The 16394-nt window shown below is 44.5% G+C and overlaps 1 protein-coding gene and 1 pseudogene across 1 annotated transcript in view; one reads left to right on the top strand and one right to left on the bottom strand.

The window, feature by feature from the left end:
- The first annotated feature begins 366 nt into the window (after positions 1 to 366).
- Positions 367 to 16394, top strand: part of EIF2AK3 (eukaryotic translation initiation factor 2 alpha kinase 3) — an 87628-nt gene continuing 71600 nt past the window's right edge. The window contains exons 1-2 of the mRNA XM_066268540.1: positions 367 to 842; positions 11028 to 11157. Of these exons, the coding sequence (XP_066124637.1) occupies positions 556 to 842; positions 11028 to 11157 (417 nt within the window). The 5' untranslated portion in view covers positions 367 to 555. The remainder of the gene's footprint in view (positions 843 to 11027; positions 11158 to 16394) is intronic.
- Positions 14951 to 15065, bottom strand: LOC136332598 (U4 spliceosomal RNA; annotated as a pseudogene).

Here is a 16394-nt window from a genome sequence, read left to right on the forward strand (position 1 = left end):
TCACTAGGGACGCTACTCTCCACATTAGAATCAGCCACGTAGTCAGAGCCGCTTCCAACCAATTAGGAAAAAGTTATTGCAGACGTTTTGAGGGGCATCCGCTTACACCAGTGAGTTTCAAGTCTTTCTAATGCCTTGCTGTGAACAGACCACCAATCAGGTAAGAAGGCTGAGGGAAGGGCGGGGCGCTTCGCTTGGGCAATCGCTTCCGGAATAGGGCGGGGCCTCGGGCGGGGGGGGGTACCGATGCGATTTGATTGGTAGGCGTAATGTTGACAACCGGGGAAATCCACCTTCTCCAGGAGTGGCAATGGCTAAAGCCAATCGGGGAGCAGCCGCGCGGACTGTTTGCTCAATGGGTGATGTCCGAGGGCGGCTGTCACTCAGGAGGCGGTGGCGGAGACCGAGCTGAGACGTGGCGGGAGAAGCGCGGTTGACTGTCCAGGCTGTCTGGGCGGCGGTGTCCTCGGCGCGTCCGCGGCTGCTCGGGGCACAGGCCGGCAGGAGCGGCGGCGGCGGCTTCACTTCCATGCCCGCGCGTGGGGCCGGCCACTGATGGGGCGCGCTACCTGCCCGGGGCCGCTGGCGCGGGCGCTGCTGCTGTCGCTGCTGCCGCCGCTGCTGCTGCTGCTGGGGTTGGCGGAGGCTGCGGGCCGCGCCCGAGACAGGCCCGCACTAGCGGCGGAGGCGGCCTTCGGCCTGGGAGCCGCGACGGCGCCGGCGGCCGGCGCCGAGGCTGTGGCCGAAGTGACGGTGGAGGACGCCGAGTCGCTGCCGGCGGCCGCGGGCGGGCCAGAGCCGCGGGAGCCCGAGCGAGTGAGCGAGCTGCGGCCACGCGACAGGTGAGCGAAGTGGGCTGAGCGCTGGGCCGCCGGCTTCGGGGAGCCTCCGGGTGTTGTCCGGACGGCCTTCCGGGGATGCTCGCGGGACGGAGCGCACAGGCAGTGCGGAGGGCGCGCCGCTGTCCCTCGATGCCCGCGGACTGTGCTCCGACGACGGCGAACTCCGATCCCCACCCAGCGCTATGTTTCCTCCGCCAGTCGCCGGCCGTCTGCGCTGCTGTGACAGCTGTTTTGGGCAAGGACCTCACAGGGAGATGTCCACATTTCATTTTAAGCACAGCCCTTAATGCCCGGACCAGAGCTATTGCCCGTATTTCTCTAGTTGAGATCTGCGGGGCACTGGCCGCATGATCACCCGGGGACACCGGGTGACCGACTGTACAGGGCCTTAGGCCTCAGCTCAGAATGACTCAATCAGACTACCTGGGTAAGAATCTGGAATGTGCGGGTTTAACAAGCAACTGGCACAATTCTTGAACACGCTCAAGTTTCTTGATACTATATTTTGACAGTTTTGATATGCAGAGATTTGACCATAATCAGCATTTAATATAGAACCGTTTTGGTTGGGTTGGTTAACCTCCTTAAACGTGGTACTTCAAGATACATGTGTTAAAGCACTTTTCCAAGTCTGGACACAAATGTCAGATATTTTAATGGTAAAGTCCTTTCCAGACAGTTGTCTTAGCACATTAACAAATGGAATGATAAAAACATTAGATACATTAAATCAAGAACGGCTACAATGTGGTTACAAAGTATTGTAAGTTTATAACGTAGTATTGACTAGATCGTAGCAAAGCTATTCAATTTCCAGTTAAATATTGGAACCTTGATGTGTGTACCCGTGGGTTACTATAAATAGGCCAAGTACTAAAATTTTCTAAGCATCACTTGAATGTTTATATGTAGATATATTTTTAAATTTTTTAAATTGATTTTAGAGAAAGGGAGAGAGGAGAGGAACATTGATTTGTTGTTCTACTTATTTATTCACTCACTGGTTGATTCTTTTTTTTTTTTTTTTTTTTAACAGAGACGGAGAGTCAGAGAGAGGGATAGACAGGGACAGACAGACAGGAACAGAGAGAGATGAGAAGCACCAATCATCAGTTTTTTGTTGCGACTCCTTAGTTGTTCATTGATTGCTTTCTCATATACGCCTTGACCGTGGGCCTTCAGCAGACAGAGTAACCCCTTGCTCAAGCCAGTGACCTGGGTCCAAGCTGGTGAGCTTTTGCTCAAACTAGATGAACCCGTGCTCAAGCTGGCGATGTTGGGTCGAACTTGGATTCTCCGCATCCCATTCCAATGCTCTATCCCAGGGGTCCCCAAACTGGGGCCCCCTGAGGCCATTTATCTGGCTCCTGCTGCACTTCGGAAAGGGGCACCTCTTTCATTGGTGTTCAATGAGAGGAGCAGAAGATGCATCCGCATCCTGTGCTCCTGGAGTACTGTATGTGCCGCAAAGCGCTGCGTTGCTCAGGTACAGTACTATTTCCGGTGATGTGGGACACACATGTCACGGTTCCGGAAGCGTGTCATATCACTTGTTACGGCTAGCAGTGACAAATATGGAACTGGACATTGACCATCTCATTAGCCAAAAGCAGGCCCATAGTTCCCATTGAACTTTCTCATATATGAGCTTTCTCATATATGCCTTGGTCAGTTTGTTGATTTAAATTTACTTGTTCTTTATTTTAAATATTGTATTTGTTCCCGTTTTGTTTTTTTAATTTAAAATAAGATATGTGCAGTGTGCTTAGGGATTTGTTCATAGTTTTTTTTATAGTCCGTCCCTCCAATGGTCTGAGGGACAGTGAACTGGCCCCCTGTGTAAAAAGTTTGGGGACCCCTGCTCTATCCGCTGCGCCACTGCCTGGTCAGGTACTGGTTGATTCTTGTATGTGCCCTGATGAAGGATGAACTTGTAACCTTGGTGTAGGGAGGATGCTCAACTGAGCTACCTGGCCAGTGTAGATATATTTTTAAAGTGGCAAATATTTGACAAAATTTTCATAGGTTTTGCTAATAATTAATTTCCCTGGAACAGTTTTATCTTAAACTTCTGAAGCACCTGCTCAAACTAAGTTACATGAAGTAGGATGGTTCATGCTTCAGCAGATATTGTGGCACTTACAAAGGCCCTCAAGATGCCTTGAGGTTACAGAGGATGGGGGTTAGCCCCCCACCTCCTGGAGGAGGCTAGCCCTGAGGATTCCAGGAGGAGACCGATAATGTCATTACAGAGCAGGAGTGCAGATTATGTGCTATGAGTGTCTCAGGGTTCTTTGTGGTGCTCGCTCAATGGCGGTAGTGCAAGGGCTGAGGTAGATGAGAAGATAAGCAAAGGCTGTGGTGGAATGAGTTGGTTCCTGAAAAGTGGTTAGCATTGTGATGGGCAGACACTGGACTCGAGGAAACAGCAAGAGGCAAGCTGGGGAGTACATTTAGGGAACATTTTGTTTATATACACCTGGGTATGTGCGAGATACAGATGTACATACGGCAGTGTTGGGCAGGGAGGAGTAGAAGGTGAGACTAGAAACATGTAAGGGCCATAATTGTATACATACAGCCTTATGTAAGTGGTAGTGACATTGTGGGAGCTTGTTAGAAATCCAGATCAAGGAACATCCAGACCCAACTGGGTAAGTATTTGCATTTTCATAAGCTCACTGTGTGCTTCACATGCACATTGCCGTGTGAGTAGTGATGTATCTTAAATGTCAGGCCTGATTAAAGTTTGTGCTTCAGGAATCTTTCTCTAGCAATACCATATACTGGACACTCGAGGTAAAGGCTATATACCACAAGGAGAGTGTTGAAGACATAGAATAGAGGGACTATATTGGAGGTAGAGTGTTGGTTTTTAGCAAATGAATCAATTCTTCCTCTCTTGCCACGCCCATCCAAATATTGAAACCAGGTGGCCAGAAGGTGAGAGCACACATGAAGGAAATGAAGAGATTTAAGGGAGCAGCAGAGAAAAGATAAGGCTTTGGTGTTGGACATCGTGACTTGGAGGTGTGGTCAGGATATCAAGAGGGAGATATTTGGTAGGCAGGTGGAAATGAGTGACTGAAATTGGAGAGCAGTCAGCATAGGTAGTCAAAACTGTGAGATAGGGGAAGTTCATGGTAAATTCTCAGGAAAGTGCCTTATATATTAGAGAAGACAGGCAGGCAGAGGAGACAAATACGGTTGACGAGGATGATGGTGCAGAGTGAGGGCTGAGAGGAATGAAGGAGATGGTGATGAGCACTCTTAAATAATTTAGGTAGAGCAATAGGGAGTGTTCAGATGGCAAGAGAGGGGTTAAGCCGTTAAGGGGTCATCCTCTTCAGCCCAGTGCCTCCTTCCCTCACTGCTAAACCTGATGGGAGGCAAACTTTAGGACCAGGGCCTTGGATCTTATTTACACACATGGAGGAGAGAGCCTGTACAGGTACAGAGGTGGAAAAGAGAGGGATGGAGGAGGAGGTGAAGGTAGTTGGAGAGGACCTATTAGGTAAGCCAGAGGATCACTTCTTTTCTCAAAAACAAGGTGAAATAGAGGAATTTTGGTCTGGCAGAGAGTAAGTGGCCTTTGACAAACAATTGTCTAGGAAGACACAGGCCCAGGTATGGGGGGTCTGCCTGGTAGTGTTAGATAGTGTGGATAGTTTGAGAAACCTTGGGTAAGTAAATTGGTAGCGCTAATAGGAGATAAGTATGCAGTGTTTGTAAAACTTTTTCTAAATGCTCTTAAAAAGGAGCAGTATCAGTTCATCATAATAGACCAATATCCTGTTTGTTTCAAGAGAGAAGATTAGGGGAGAGATTTGAATTAACCAAGAATTTACTATAAACAGCTGTGAAGAATTATCCTACTTGTAACACTTTTAAAAAGAAGGAAGTGGGAAATTAAAACCTTCATTTTTGCATGTTGTATTTTGATGCTCAAGAAGCAGAATGAGGCTCACTAATTGATTTTTTCTCTCCTGATGGCATTTTCATCGCTTCATTCTAAATGCTCACTCTGCATCTCAAGCATGTATATAAGTGAATAAATTACTTTTTTCTTTAAAAAAATAGCTAAAACTTTTTTTAAGGGGTAAGAAGGATGAGAGAGAGAGGAGCAGCAACTCATTGTTCCACTTTGTTCTGCAACTCAATGGTTGCTTCTCATATGTGATCTAAGCGGGCTTGAACCTGCTACCTTGGGGTGGAGATGGCAATCCCGGGATCAAACCGTTGGTCTTGGCGACCTGGGACATTGCTCTATCCGCTGCATCACAGGTCAGAGCTAAACATATTTTTCTGATAGCAGTCTTGTCAGTGCTGCTTCTTTTAAACATTACAATAATTTGGAATTTAGATAGAATGGCTACTGCAGGAAGTTGGGAAGAAAGTCACAATTTCACCTCACTGTTAGGTTTTCTGCAAGTTGACATAATTTGAGTTACCAGTCAGTTTTCTGACTCCAACAGAAATAGCAGGTTAGAGTATTACTGACAGTTCTTGTGATGGGGTGGGCACCCTCATATTGAGCACATCTGACAGACTCAGAAGTTGTCAAGGACTAGTTTTATCTAAACAGTCACACTAACATATAAAGTATTTGTTTCTTTTTCTTCTGCCTCTAATTCCCCTGTAACGAAAGTATGGCACACTGAAAATCTATGGTGCCTCTTCAGTTTTTGCATCTTTAAACTGATTTTTTTTTATTTAATGAAATAACTTGAAGATGCTTTGCAAACATAAGGTGATTTCATTCCTGTTTCTCCTTCTCTCCTTCTGTCCTTTCACAGACTGGTCTGATGTGAATCTGTGGTACAGAAGATAGGTCCTCCTCAGATTTTCAAATTCATAATCATCCTTAAAAAAAAAAAAAAAAAAGTACGGCCTGGCCTGTGGTGGCACGGGGGTAGAGCATTGACCTGGAACGCTGAAGTCAGTGCTTCAAAACCCTGGGCTTGCCCGGTCAATGCACATACGACAAGCAAGCAATGAACAATTTAAAGTGAAGCAACTATGAGCTGATCCTTCTCATCCCCCCCCCCCCCGTAAAATCAATAAATAAAATCTTTTTTTTAAAAAAAGTATGATGGTGGAGTAGTAGAATCTCAGAATACAGTGTTGAAAGGGAATTTAATGATCTGTTCCCAACACTGCTCACTTTTTTTACTTTGGACTTTTAAAGTTGACTAAAATTCACTTTTAAAGAATTTATGCATAAGTTTCAAGGCAAGTTGTAAGCTGAAATAAACATACATTAGGCAAGCAGTTGACTAGCCTTCCTGTCTACAGTTGTTTTTTAGTTTAATTGACACCTGGACTCTAAATATCAACTGTGCCAGGTTTGAAAGGCCTCTGTATTTAATTTGAACTCAGCCTTTACACTCTGAGGATTTTGCACAAGGAGTCCTGCCTTTATTAGCTGTTGTGAGCTGTATAGCTTGGACATGGCTGAAATACTAGCTGGGAATCCATCTATTTTTATTCTTTCTTTCTTTTTCCCTCCCTCCCTCCCTCTCTTTACTGTTTTATAAGAGAGGAGCTGCTTTATATTTTATTACAAAATGTTTTTTGTGTTTTTTTTTTTACAGAGACAGAGAGTCAGAGAGAGGGATAGTTAGGGACAGACAGACAGGAACGGAGAGAGTTGAGAAGCATCAATCATTAGTTTTTCTTTGCAACACCTTAGTTGTTCATTGATTGCTTTCTCATATGTGCCTTGACAGTGGGGCTATAGGAGACTGAGTAACCCCTTGCTGGAGCCAGCGACCTTGGGTCCAAGTTGGTGAGCTTTGCTCAAACCAGATAAGCCTGCGCTCAAGCCTGCGACCTTGGGGTCTCGAACCTGAGTCCTCCGCATCCCAGTCCGATGCTCTGTCTGCTGCGCTACCACATGGTCAGGCTACAAAATGTTTTAAAATGAAAAGAAGAGAACTTGTAGATTACAGAACTAAATATGAGAGGGGAAGATTACTGTTTTCCCACCCTATTCTTTTTTTTAAGACTTTATTGATTTTTTTTTTTTTTTTTTTGCATTTTTCTGAAGCTGGAAACGGGGAGAGACAGTCAGACAGACTCCCGCATGCGCCCGACCGGGATCCACCCGGCACGCCCACCATGGGGCGAAGCTCTGCCCACCAGGGGGCGATGCTCTGCCCATCCTGGGCGTCGCCATGTTGCGACCAGAGCCACTCTAGCGCCTGAGGCAGAGGCCACAGAGCCATCCCCAGCGCCCAGGCCATCTTTGCTCCAATGGAGCCTTGGCTGCGGGAGGGGAAGAGAGAGACAGAGAGGAAGGCGCGGCGGAGGGGTGGAGAAGTAAATGGGCGCTTCTCCTGTGTGCCCTGGCCGGGAATCGAACCCGGGTCCTCCGCACGCTAGGCCGACGCTCTACCGCTGAGCCAACCAGCCAGGGCCAAGACTTTATTGATTTTATAGAGAGGAGAGAGCAGTGGAGGTGGGGGAAAGAGGGGAGCAAGAAGTATTGATGCATAGCTGCGTCACTTTAGTCATTGTTCATTGCTTGTTGTGTGTGCCTTGACCAGACAAGACAAGCCCAGGGTTTCAAACTTGTGACCTCAGCATTCCAGGTGAATGCTCTATCTACTGTGCCACCACAGGTCAGGCAAAGGTTGAGCAGCCACCCTATTCTACCTGTAAATAACTTTTGATTAAAACTGTACCATAGAATAAAATACGAAAAGTACTTCCAAAACTGTTTTAATATAGTAGGAAAAGGGTATCTGTTACTCTCATGTTATCTCTGTATAACATTGGAAACTTAAGACTGTATTTCTTAAGGTCTAGTGGACACGTCCAAAGTTATAGGTGGTAACTTTTGACATATTTGTTTTGATTTGGGGTATGGCTAGTCTTGTGATATGTTTAAATAAAGGAGGTTTGATTTGAAGATATACTTAGTAGGTAGGGACTAAGAAAGAAGTAAAGTCCATGAGTACTGAGTACTAGTTTGGGGGGGGGGTTATATTGATTTTAGAGGGGGTGGGGGGAGAAGGCAGAGAGATAGAGAGAGAGAGAGAGATAAATTTGTTCTACTTATTTATGTGTTCATTGGTTGATTCTTGTCTGTGCCCTGACTGGGGATCAGGTTCTCAATCTTGGAGTGTTGGGACAATGCCCTAACCAACTGAGCTACCCAGCCGGGGCTACTATTTTTTTTTTTTTTTTGTATTTTTCTGAAGCTGGAAACAGGGAGAGACAGTCAGACAGACTCCCGCATGCGCCCGACCGGGATCCACCCGGCACGCCCACCAGGGGCGATGCTCTGCCCACCAGGGGGCGATGCTCTGCCCCTCCGGGGCGTCGCTCTGCCGTGACCAGAGCCACTCTAGCGCCTGGGGCAGAGGCCAAGGAGCCATCCCCAGCGCCCGGGCCATCTTTGCTCCAATGGAGCCTTAGCTGCGGGAGGGGAAGAGAGAGACCGAGAGGAAGGAGGGGGGTGGGGGTGGAGAAGCAAATGGGCGCTTCTCCTTTGTGCCCTGGCCGGGAATCGAACCCGGGTCCCCCGCACGCCAGGCCGACGCTCTACCGCTGAGCCAACCGGCCAGGACTCTAGTTTGTTTTTGAATGAGAACATGTGCCTCTCTGAGGGAGAGCATGTATTTTTTTAAATCATTTTTTAACTTTTCAGTTACAGTTGACATACAATATTATATTAGTTTCATTTGTACTCTCCAGTGATTAGACATTGTATAATTTACTAAGTGATCATCCCGATAAATCTCACATTCATTTGACACTATACATAGTTATTAGACTATGACTATATTCCCTATGCTGTGCTTTACATTTTCTTGACTATTCTGTTTCTTAATCCCTTCACCTTTTTCACCCACCCCCTCAACCCTCCTCTCATCTGGCAGCTGTCAAAATGTTCTTTGTATTCATGAGTCTTTTTGTTCTGCTTGTTCATTTGTTTTGTTTTTTAGATTTTGTTGATAGGTATACATTCCCATTTTTTTAATTTATTCATTTTAGAGAGGAGAGGGAGAGACAGAGAGGAGAGACAGAGAAGAGAGAGAAGGGGGGAGGAGCTGGAAGCATCAACTCCCATATGTGCCTTGACCAGGCAAGCCCAGGGTTTCGAACTGGCGACCTCAACATTTCCAGGTCGACGCTTTATCCACTGCGCCACCATAGGTTAGGCCATATTCCCATTTTTGTTTGTGTATGTGACAGAGACACCGACAGGGACAGATAGAGACAGACAGACAGGAAGGGAGAGAGATGAAAAGTATCAATTTTTCATTGGGCACTTTAGTTGTTCACTGATTGCTTTCTCATATATGCCTTGACCAGGGAGCTACAGCAGACCCCTTGTTCCAGCCAGCGACCTTGGGCTCAGGCTGGTGAGCTTTGCTCAAACCAGATGAGTCTGCACTCAAGCGGGTGACCTCGGGGTCTCGAACCTGGGTCCTCTGCGTACCAGTCTGAAGCTCTATCCACTGCACCACTGCCTGCCTGGTTAGGCTATTCCTATTTTATTGTTCATATTTTTTATCTTTTCTTTTTCTTAAAGAAGACCCTTTAACATTTCATGTAATACTGGTTTGGTGATGTTGAACTCCTTTAGCTTTTTCTTGTCTGGGAAGCTCTTTATCTGTCCTCTGATTCTAAATGTTAGCCTTACTGGGTAGAGTAATCTTGGTTCTAGGTCCTCGCTTTTCATCAATTTGAATATTTCTTGTCAATCTCTTCTGGCCTGCAAAGTCTCTGTTGAGAAATCAGCTAACAGTCTTCTGGGAGCTCCTAACTGCTTTTCTTTTGCTGCTCTTAAGATTCTCTCTTTGGCCTGACCAGGTGGTGGCGCAGTGGATAGAGCGTCGGACTGGGATGCGGAAGGACCCAGGTTCGAGACCCCAAGGTCGCCAGCTTGAGCATGGGCTCATCTGGTTTGAGCAAAGAGCTCACCAGCTTAGACCCAAGGTCGCTGGTTCCAGCAGGGAGTTACTCGGTCTGCTGAAGGCCCGCAGGTCAAGGCACATGTGAGAAAGCAATCAATGAACAACTAAGAAGTCGCAAAGTGCAACAAGAAACTGATGATTGATGCTTCTCATCTCTTTCCGTTCCTGTCTGTCTGTCCCTGTCTATCTCTGCCTCTGTAAAAAAAAAAAAAAAAGATTCTCTGTCTTTTGGCATTTTAATTACAATGTGCCTTGCTATGGGCCTCTTTGGGTTCATCTCTGTGCTTCCTGGACTTGTGTGTCTATTTCCTTTACCAGGTTAGGGAAGTTTTCTGTCATTATTTTTTCAAACAGATTTTCCATTTTTTGCTCTCTTTTCTCCTTCCAGCACCCCATATAATATGAATATTGGTACACTTGAAGTTGTCCCATAGATTCCTTACACTATCTTCATTTTTTTTGTATCCTCCTTTCCTTCCTTTTCCCCTTCCCCTTCCCCTTCCCCTTCCCCTTCCCCTTCCCCTTCCCCTTCCCCTTCCCTTCCCCTTCCCCTTCCCCTTCCCCTTCCCTTTCCCCTTTCTCTTCCCCATCCCCTTCCCCTTCCCCTTCCCTTTCCCCTTTCTCTTCCCCATCCCCTTCCCCTTTCCCTTCCCCTTCCCCTTCCCCTTCCCCTTCCCCTTCCCCTTCCCCTTCCCCTTCCCCTTCCCCTTCCCCTCTCCCTTTCCTTGGGAGGTAGCACAGTTTGACTTTGAGAGTTTTTAAAGAGGATAGAACAAAGTAGTCTGAGAATAGTAACAAGATACGCAGAGCACACCTACCCCATTGGTAGGTCCAGTGGTCAAAGATGTGGAGAAGACAGTTCCCACTTCCAAAGCAGGGTCCTCAGGGAGAGCCGGATTTTATCAGCACAAGAAGGAAAGTGAACATTCAGGAAAGACTTCAGGATTTGGAGAAGAAAGAAGAGGACAGAGCAGGGAACACTGAGTTCCATGTGGGAATTAGAGTGTAGGGATGGGTAGTGACCTAGGAGTCTGGGACTTCTCAGATGTGACATAAACAGACAAAGGACATAGTGCAGTTGTCTTGAAGGGCTGAAGATATTGGTGGCAAGACCATAAGTGTTATGAGGAGGTGATCCTGCTTCTACAGATGGAGGCCTGGGAAAGGGCTAGTTGTTTTTTTTTTTCGAGTGAGTGGAGTAGGTGCTTAATATCTTAGATATCTTTAAAACTTTTCCTATTAATCTTTAAATTTACAGAGCATTAGTGATCATCAGCACTTTAGATGGGCGGATCTCTGCGTTGGATCCAGAGAATCATGGTAAAAAGCAGTGGGATTTGGATGTGGGGTCTGGCTCCTTGGTTTCATCCAGCCTGAGCAAACCAGAGGTAAGAGTTTTCTGTTGCACATCACCATTTGTAATCAGCAATTGCTCGTATCAGAACTGTGTATTGGCTTTCAGAGCTGGGGTTCAAGACCCCATTGCCTAGGTGTGTGGCTGACTGTCTCTTACCGACCGACTATGTCCCTTTGGGGCAGTTACTTAACTTTTCTGTTCCACAGTTCCCTCCTTGTAATGAGGTAGTGATATTAATCTAATTCTTAAGGGCTTTGGGGGGCATAAATAAGTTAATTATATAAATCAGTGGTCCTCAACCCCCGGACCACAGACTGGTACCAGTCTGTGGGCCATTTGGTACCGGTCTGCAGAGAAAGAATAAATAACTTACATTATTTCCATTTTATTTATATTTAAGTCTGAACGATGTTTTAATTTTTAAAAATGACCAGATTCCCTGTTACATCGTCTAAGACTCACTCTTGACGCTTGTCTCGTAAGTTCGACAATTATATTTAAAAATACCACAGTTTTTACGTCGGTCACATAATTTTATATTATGCATTTATCTGTCCCACCCTAAAGGCTGGTCTGTGAAAATATTTTCTGACATTAACCGGTCCGTGGCCCAAAAAAGGTTGGGGACCACTGATATAAATGAGTAACTAAGGATACTGTCTGCTCTGTCAGTATATCTCATTATGTGAGCTATATAACATGATCATTTATTATTATTATCACATAGTTCCCTAAAGAGTTATACATATATAAGGAGCTTAACTTGTAGTAAGGTACCAAAAAGCTGCAAAATTAATATTGATATTCTAGGAGGAAAGGTCAGGCTTTCCTGTCCTGTCCTTCCTTTGGGGAGGGGAGGGAGAAGAATGTAGAAGTTTCTGGCTTGCAAGGACAATGGGTCATTTAGTTTTAAATCTAAAATAAAGGGAAACTTCTTCTCTTTCACTGGGAGACAGAATTTACATACCACTCTACATTGATTGAAGTTCCTCCCCCCTTCCTGGAATCTTGAGAGTAACATACCTCTAGGCTAGTGAGGGAAGATGAACCCTGAAAGATTGTAAATATCTTTGATTGTGTTACCTTGAGAGTCTTAATGTTTTTATGTATCCCCTAAACAAATGTTGTAAATTTGTGCCATGATATCCTGCTCTCTCCAGCCTGTGTGTGATCAAGGTTATATAACTGGCCCCTGAGGTGTATTTGGTGCACATAGTTTGGGTCTGCAAATGTCCTGTGTCAGCCATATGCTGCCAGCATATTTAATAAATCTCCTCCTTTAATAAAACCCTTCAAAACTCATTTGGACTTGGTGTCTCTATGTGAACCCGCAGAAGTGAGGTACAGTACTTTTCAGTATCTGTACAGTACTTTACAACAAACTGTGCTTTAATATATACAGTGTGTCCGTAAAGTCATGGTACACTTTTGACCGGTCACAGGAAAGCAACAAAAGATGATAGAAATGTGAAATCTGCACCAAATAAAAGGAAAACTCTCCCAGTTTCATACCTATTCAGTGCAGTTAGATGTGGGCTCATGCACAGATTTTTTAGGGCTCCTTAGGTAGCTATCCCATATAGCCTCTACAGACTCGTCACTGACTGATGGCCTATCAGAACGGGGTTTCTCCACCAAACTGCTGGTTTCCTTCAACTGCTTATCCCACCGAATAATGTTATTCCTATGTGGTGGCGCTTCGCTACAAACACGCTGATATTCACATTGCACTTTGGTCACGGATTCGAATTTAGCGAGCCACAGAACACACTGAACTTTCCTCTGTACTGTTCACATCTCGACTGGCATGGCCGTGGGCTGCTCTACTGTATACTTGGTGTAATGTCATCATCTGTGCATGCGCACATGCTGCCACATCATCCTACAGAAACTGGGAGGGTTTTCCTTTTATTTGGCGCAGATTTCACATTTTTATTGTCTTTTGTTGTTTTCCTGTGACCGGTCAAAAGTGCACCATGACTTTATGGACACACTGTAGTTAGAAATACAGCGGTGGACAAAAGTAGGTTTACAGTTGTACCTATGGAAAATAGTGCCAAAAAAAGAGAATGAAAATAGTGCAGTAGTTAATCATTAATAATACAAGAATGAACTGTCTTGCACACTCAAAACCTGTAAGCCTACTTTTGCCAACCTCTGTACAGGCTGCAGAATCTCATAAATCATGCTCCACATTATCCCTCAGGTATAGACCTTATTATAAGCATAATTATTTGAAATTCTTTTGGAATGTCATTTTAGACACATTTGATCATTTGCAAAGAAAGAGACCTTGCTTCCAAAACTATTCTGCCTGTGACCCTAAGACTTGCACAGGTGGCTCAACCCCTCAGAGCTACAGTATCCTCGTCAAGAACATAAGGACACTGCCTGCGTTGATGAGGTTAGGGAGTAAATAAATGCAGGAAGTGTATTTTCCTCATGTTTAGTCTTGACCATGTTAAATCGTCTTCTCCTTTTCTGGAGTGTTATTCTCTTATTTAAATTGTGTAAAATAAGTTCCTCTTTTGAGCATGACTGCTGGCACAGAGCAATCACATCTGTTTTCCAGAATACCCACCGGCTTCTTTTTAATCAGGTTGTTCCTCTGGGACACTCCCCCAGGGTCCTCTGTTTTGTTGTCATCATCAGTCTTTCCCTTTCAGAAAGTGTCTTAGCTGATGTCAAGTTTAAAAAAGGGAAAATCTAACTTGAGAAGGAACTGGTTAGTGGTGAAGAAATTTTCTGGTGGGAAAACTGCTAGTAAGTGACCCAACAGCTCTCCAGTAACCGTAGCCTGTGTTTTTTCCTGGAACAACAGGCAGGTATTTAGGGAGATGGCACTGCTGAGCCTCCACATTTGCTGTGTGCTGAGCCCTAACTAGATTCAGAATACCTGCTATTCATCAAACAGTATACCGAAAATATCTGTTCAGAATAGTGAACTTCTGTTGCATTGTGAATTATTAATGCAAGTAGCAATTTGATTATAAGTTACATTAAAATGTTTAAACCAGGTATACTATTCAAATGATTATGACTCAGGCTAAACATTCATTCTGGGATTATGCTTGGGTATGCATGTTTTACTTTATTTTTAAATTAGACATAAAAGGATCAGCAAAATCAGAATATGATAAGCTGTCTACATCTGAGGTAGAACTTCAATGGTGCACAGCATGTGTGTCTGCAGAGCAAAATACACCCACAAAAGATAAATGGCATGCATGGTGTGACAGGGTAGCATGCAGACAGTTGTAGCAGCCTAAATGCTGTGGAGTATGTTTAATTATAAGAATCTAGTTGTACTTGAAGGTTTTCTTTTTTCTTCTTCTCCTTTTCCAAATGAAAGGAGGGGAGATAGAGAGACAGACTCTTGCATGTGCCCCAACCAACTGAGATCCACCTGGCAACCCCTGTCTGGGGCCAGTGCTCTGCCCATGTGGGGTCATGCTTGCAACTGAGCTATTTTTAGTACCTGAGATGGAGGTTTCATAGAGCCATCCTCAGCACCCAGGGTTGATGTACTTGAACCAATGGAGCCATGGCTGTAGGAGGGGAAGAGAGTTAGGGGGGAGGGGGAGAGGTGGAGAAGCAGATGGGCACTTTTCCTGTGTGCCCTGACTGGGAATCAAACCTGGGACATCCATACACCAGGCCAACACTCTACCACTGAGCCAGCTGGCCAGGGCTGAAGGTTATATAGCTGGCTCTTTAACTTAAATTTTTAAAAGTTTAACTATCATCAGTATACAATATTATATAACTCTCAGGTGTACAATATAGTGACTTGACATTTTTATACCTTACAATGTGTTCACCCCTCTAATTCAAGTAATTATCTGTCACTGTGCAGATTTCTTTGTTTTTGTTTTCAATTAGCAATAATAGCATCTCGGATAAACTTCATTGGCTACAATATTGCCACTGCACAAAGCTGTGGTTACCTTGCAGATTTATCAGTGTTACTGACTACATTCTGCTTCACTTTTCTTATCCATCCCCCACCCTTCCCCCTCTGGTAACAACCATCCTTGACCTTTGTTTCTATGAGTCTGTTTTTATTTTGTTGTACTTGCTCTTTTTTTTTTTTTAAAGATTCCACATATAAGTGAAAACATACTATATTTGTCACTCTCTGTCTGACTTATTTCACATAGCATAATACCTACTAGGTCCATCTGTGTTGTGGCAAATGGCAAGATTTTGTCCTCTTTTATTATTGTGGAATATTCCATTGTATAAATGCACCACATCTCCTTTGTCTGTTCATCTAGTGATGGACACCTAAGTTACTTCTATACACTGGCTATTGTAAATAATGATGCAATGAACATAAGAGTGCATGTGTCTTTTCAAATTAGTAATTTTGTTTTCTTTGGCTATATACCCAGAAGTAGAATTGCTGGGTCATATGGTAGATCTATTTTATTCCACAGTGGCTGCACCAGTCTGCATTCCCACCAGCAGTGCATGAGGGTTTCATTTTCTCTACATCCTTGTCAACACATGTAATTTGTTGACTTTTTTATAATAACCACTTTGACTGTTGTGAGATGATATCTGACTTTGGTTTTGATCTGTGGTTTCCTAATGATTGGTGACATTGAGCATCTATTCATATGTCTGTGGTCCTGTGTATATCTTCTCTGTAGAAATGTCTTTTCTTGTCTTCTGCCCAGTTTTTATCAGATTGTGTATTTTTTTACTGAGTTGTATGAGTTTTTTTCTTTCTTTTTTAAAAATTTATTGTGTTTACATAGATTCTAATGTCACTCGTGTTTCGCAGTACACCCCCCGTCTCCCTCCCCGTAATGCCCTCCCCCCTTCCCTCCAGGAGTTGCTTTTCTGCTCTCGTCCCATCCTATCACCCTATCATCCCCTTTCCCTCTGTCCGCTTTCCTTCTGGTCCCTTTGATCCCGCCTCTGTCTCTATTCTGCTCCTCAGTTCATATTGTTTGTCGGATTCCTCGTATGAGTGAGGTCATATGATATTTTTCTTTCTCTGCCTGGCTTATTTCACTTAACATAATAGTTTCCAGGTCCATCCATGTTGTCGCAAAATATATTTCCTTTTTCACAGCCCCATAGTATTCCATTGTGTATATATGTACCAAGCATTTTAATCCAATCATCCACTGACGGACACTTGGGCTGTTTCCAGGTCTTGGCTATTGTAAACAATGCTGCCATAAACATGGGAGTGCATTTCTCCTTTTCAAACTGTGCTATGGTATTATTGGGGTATATTCCTAAAAGTGGGATGGC

Source organism: Saccopteryx bilineata, chromosome 3, assembly GCF_036850765.1.
Source record: "Saccopteryx bilineata isolate mSacBil1 chromosome 3, mSacBil1_pri_phased_curated, whole genome shotgun sequence".
NCBI lineage: Eukaryota > Metazoa > Chordata > Mammalia > Chiroptera > Emballonuridae > Saccopteryx > Saccopteryx bilineata.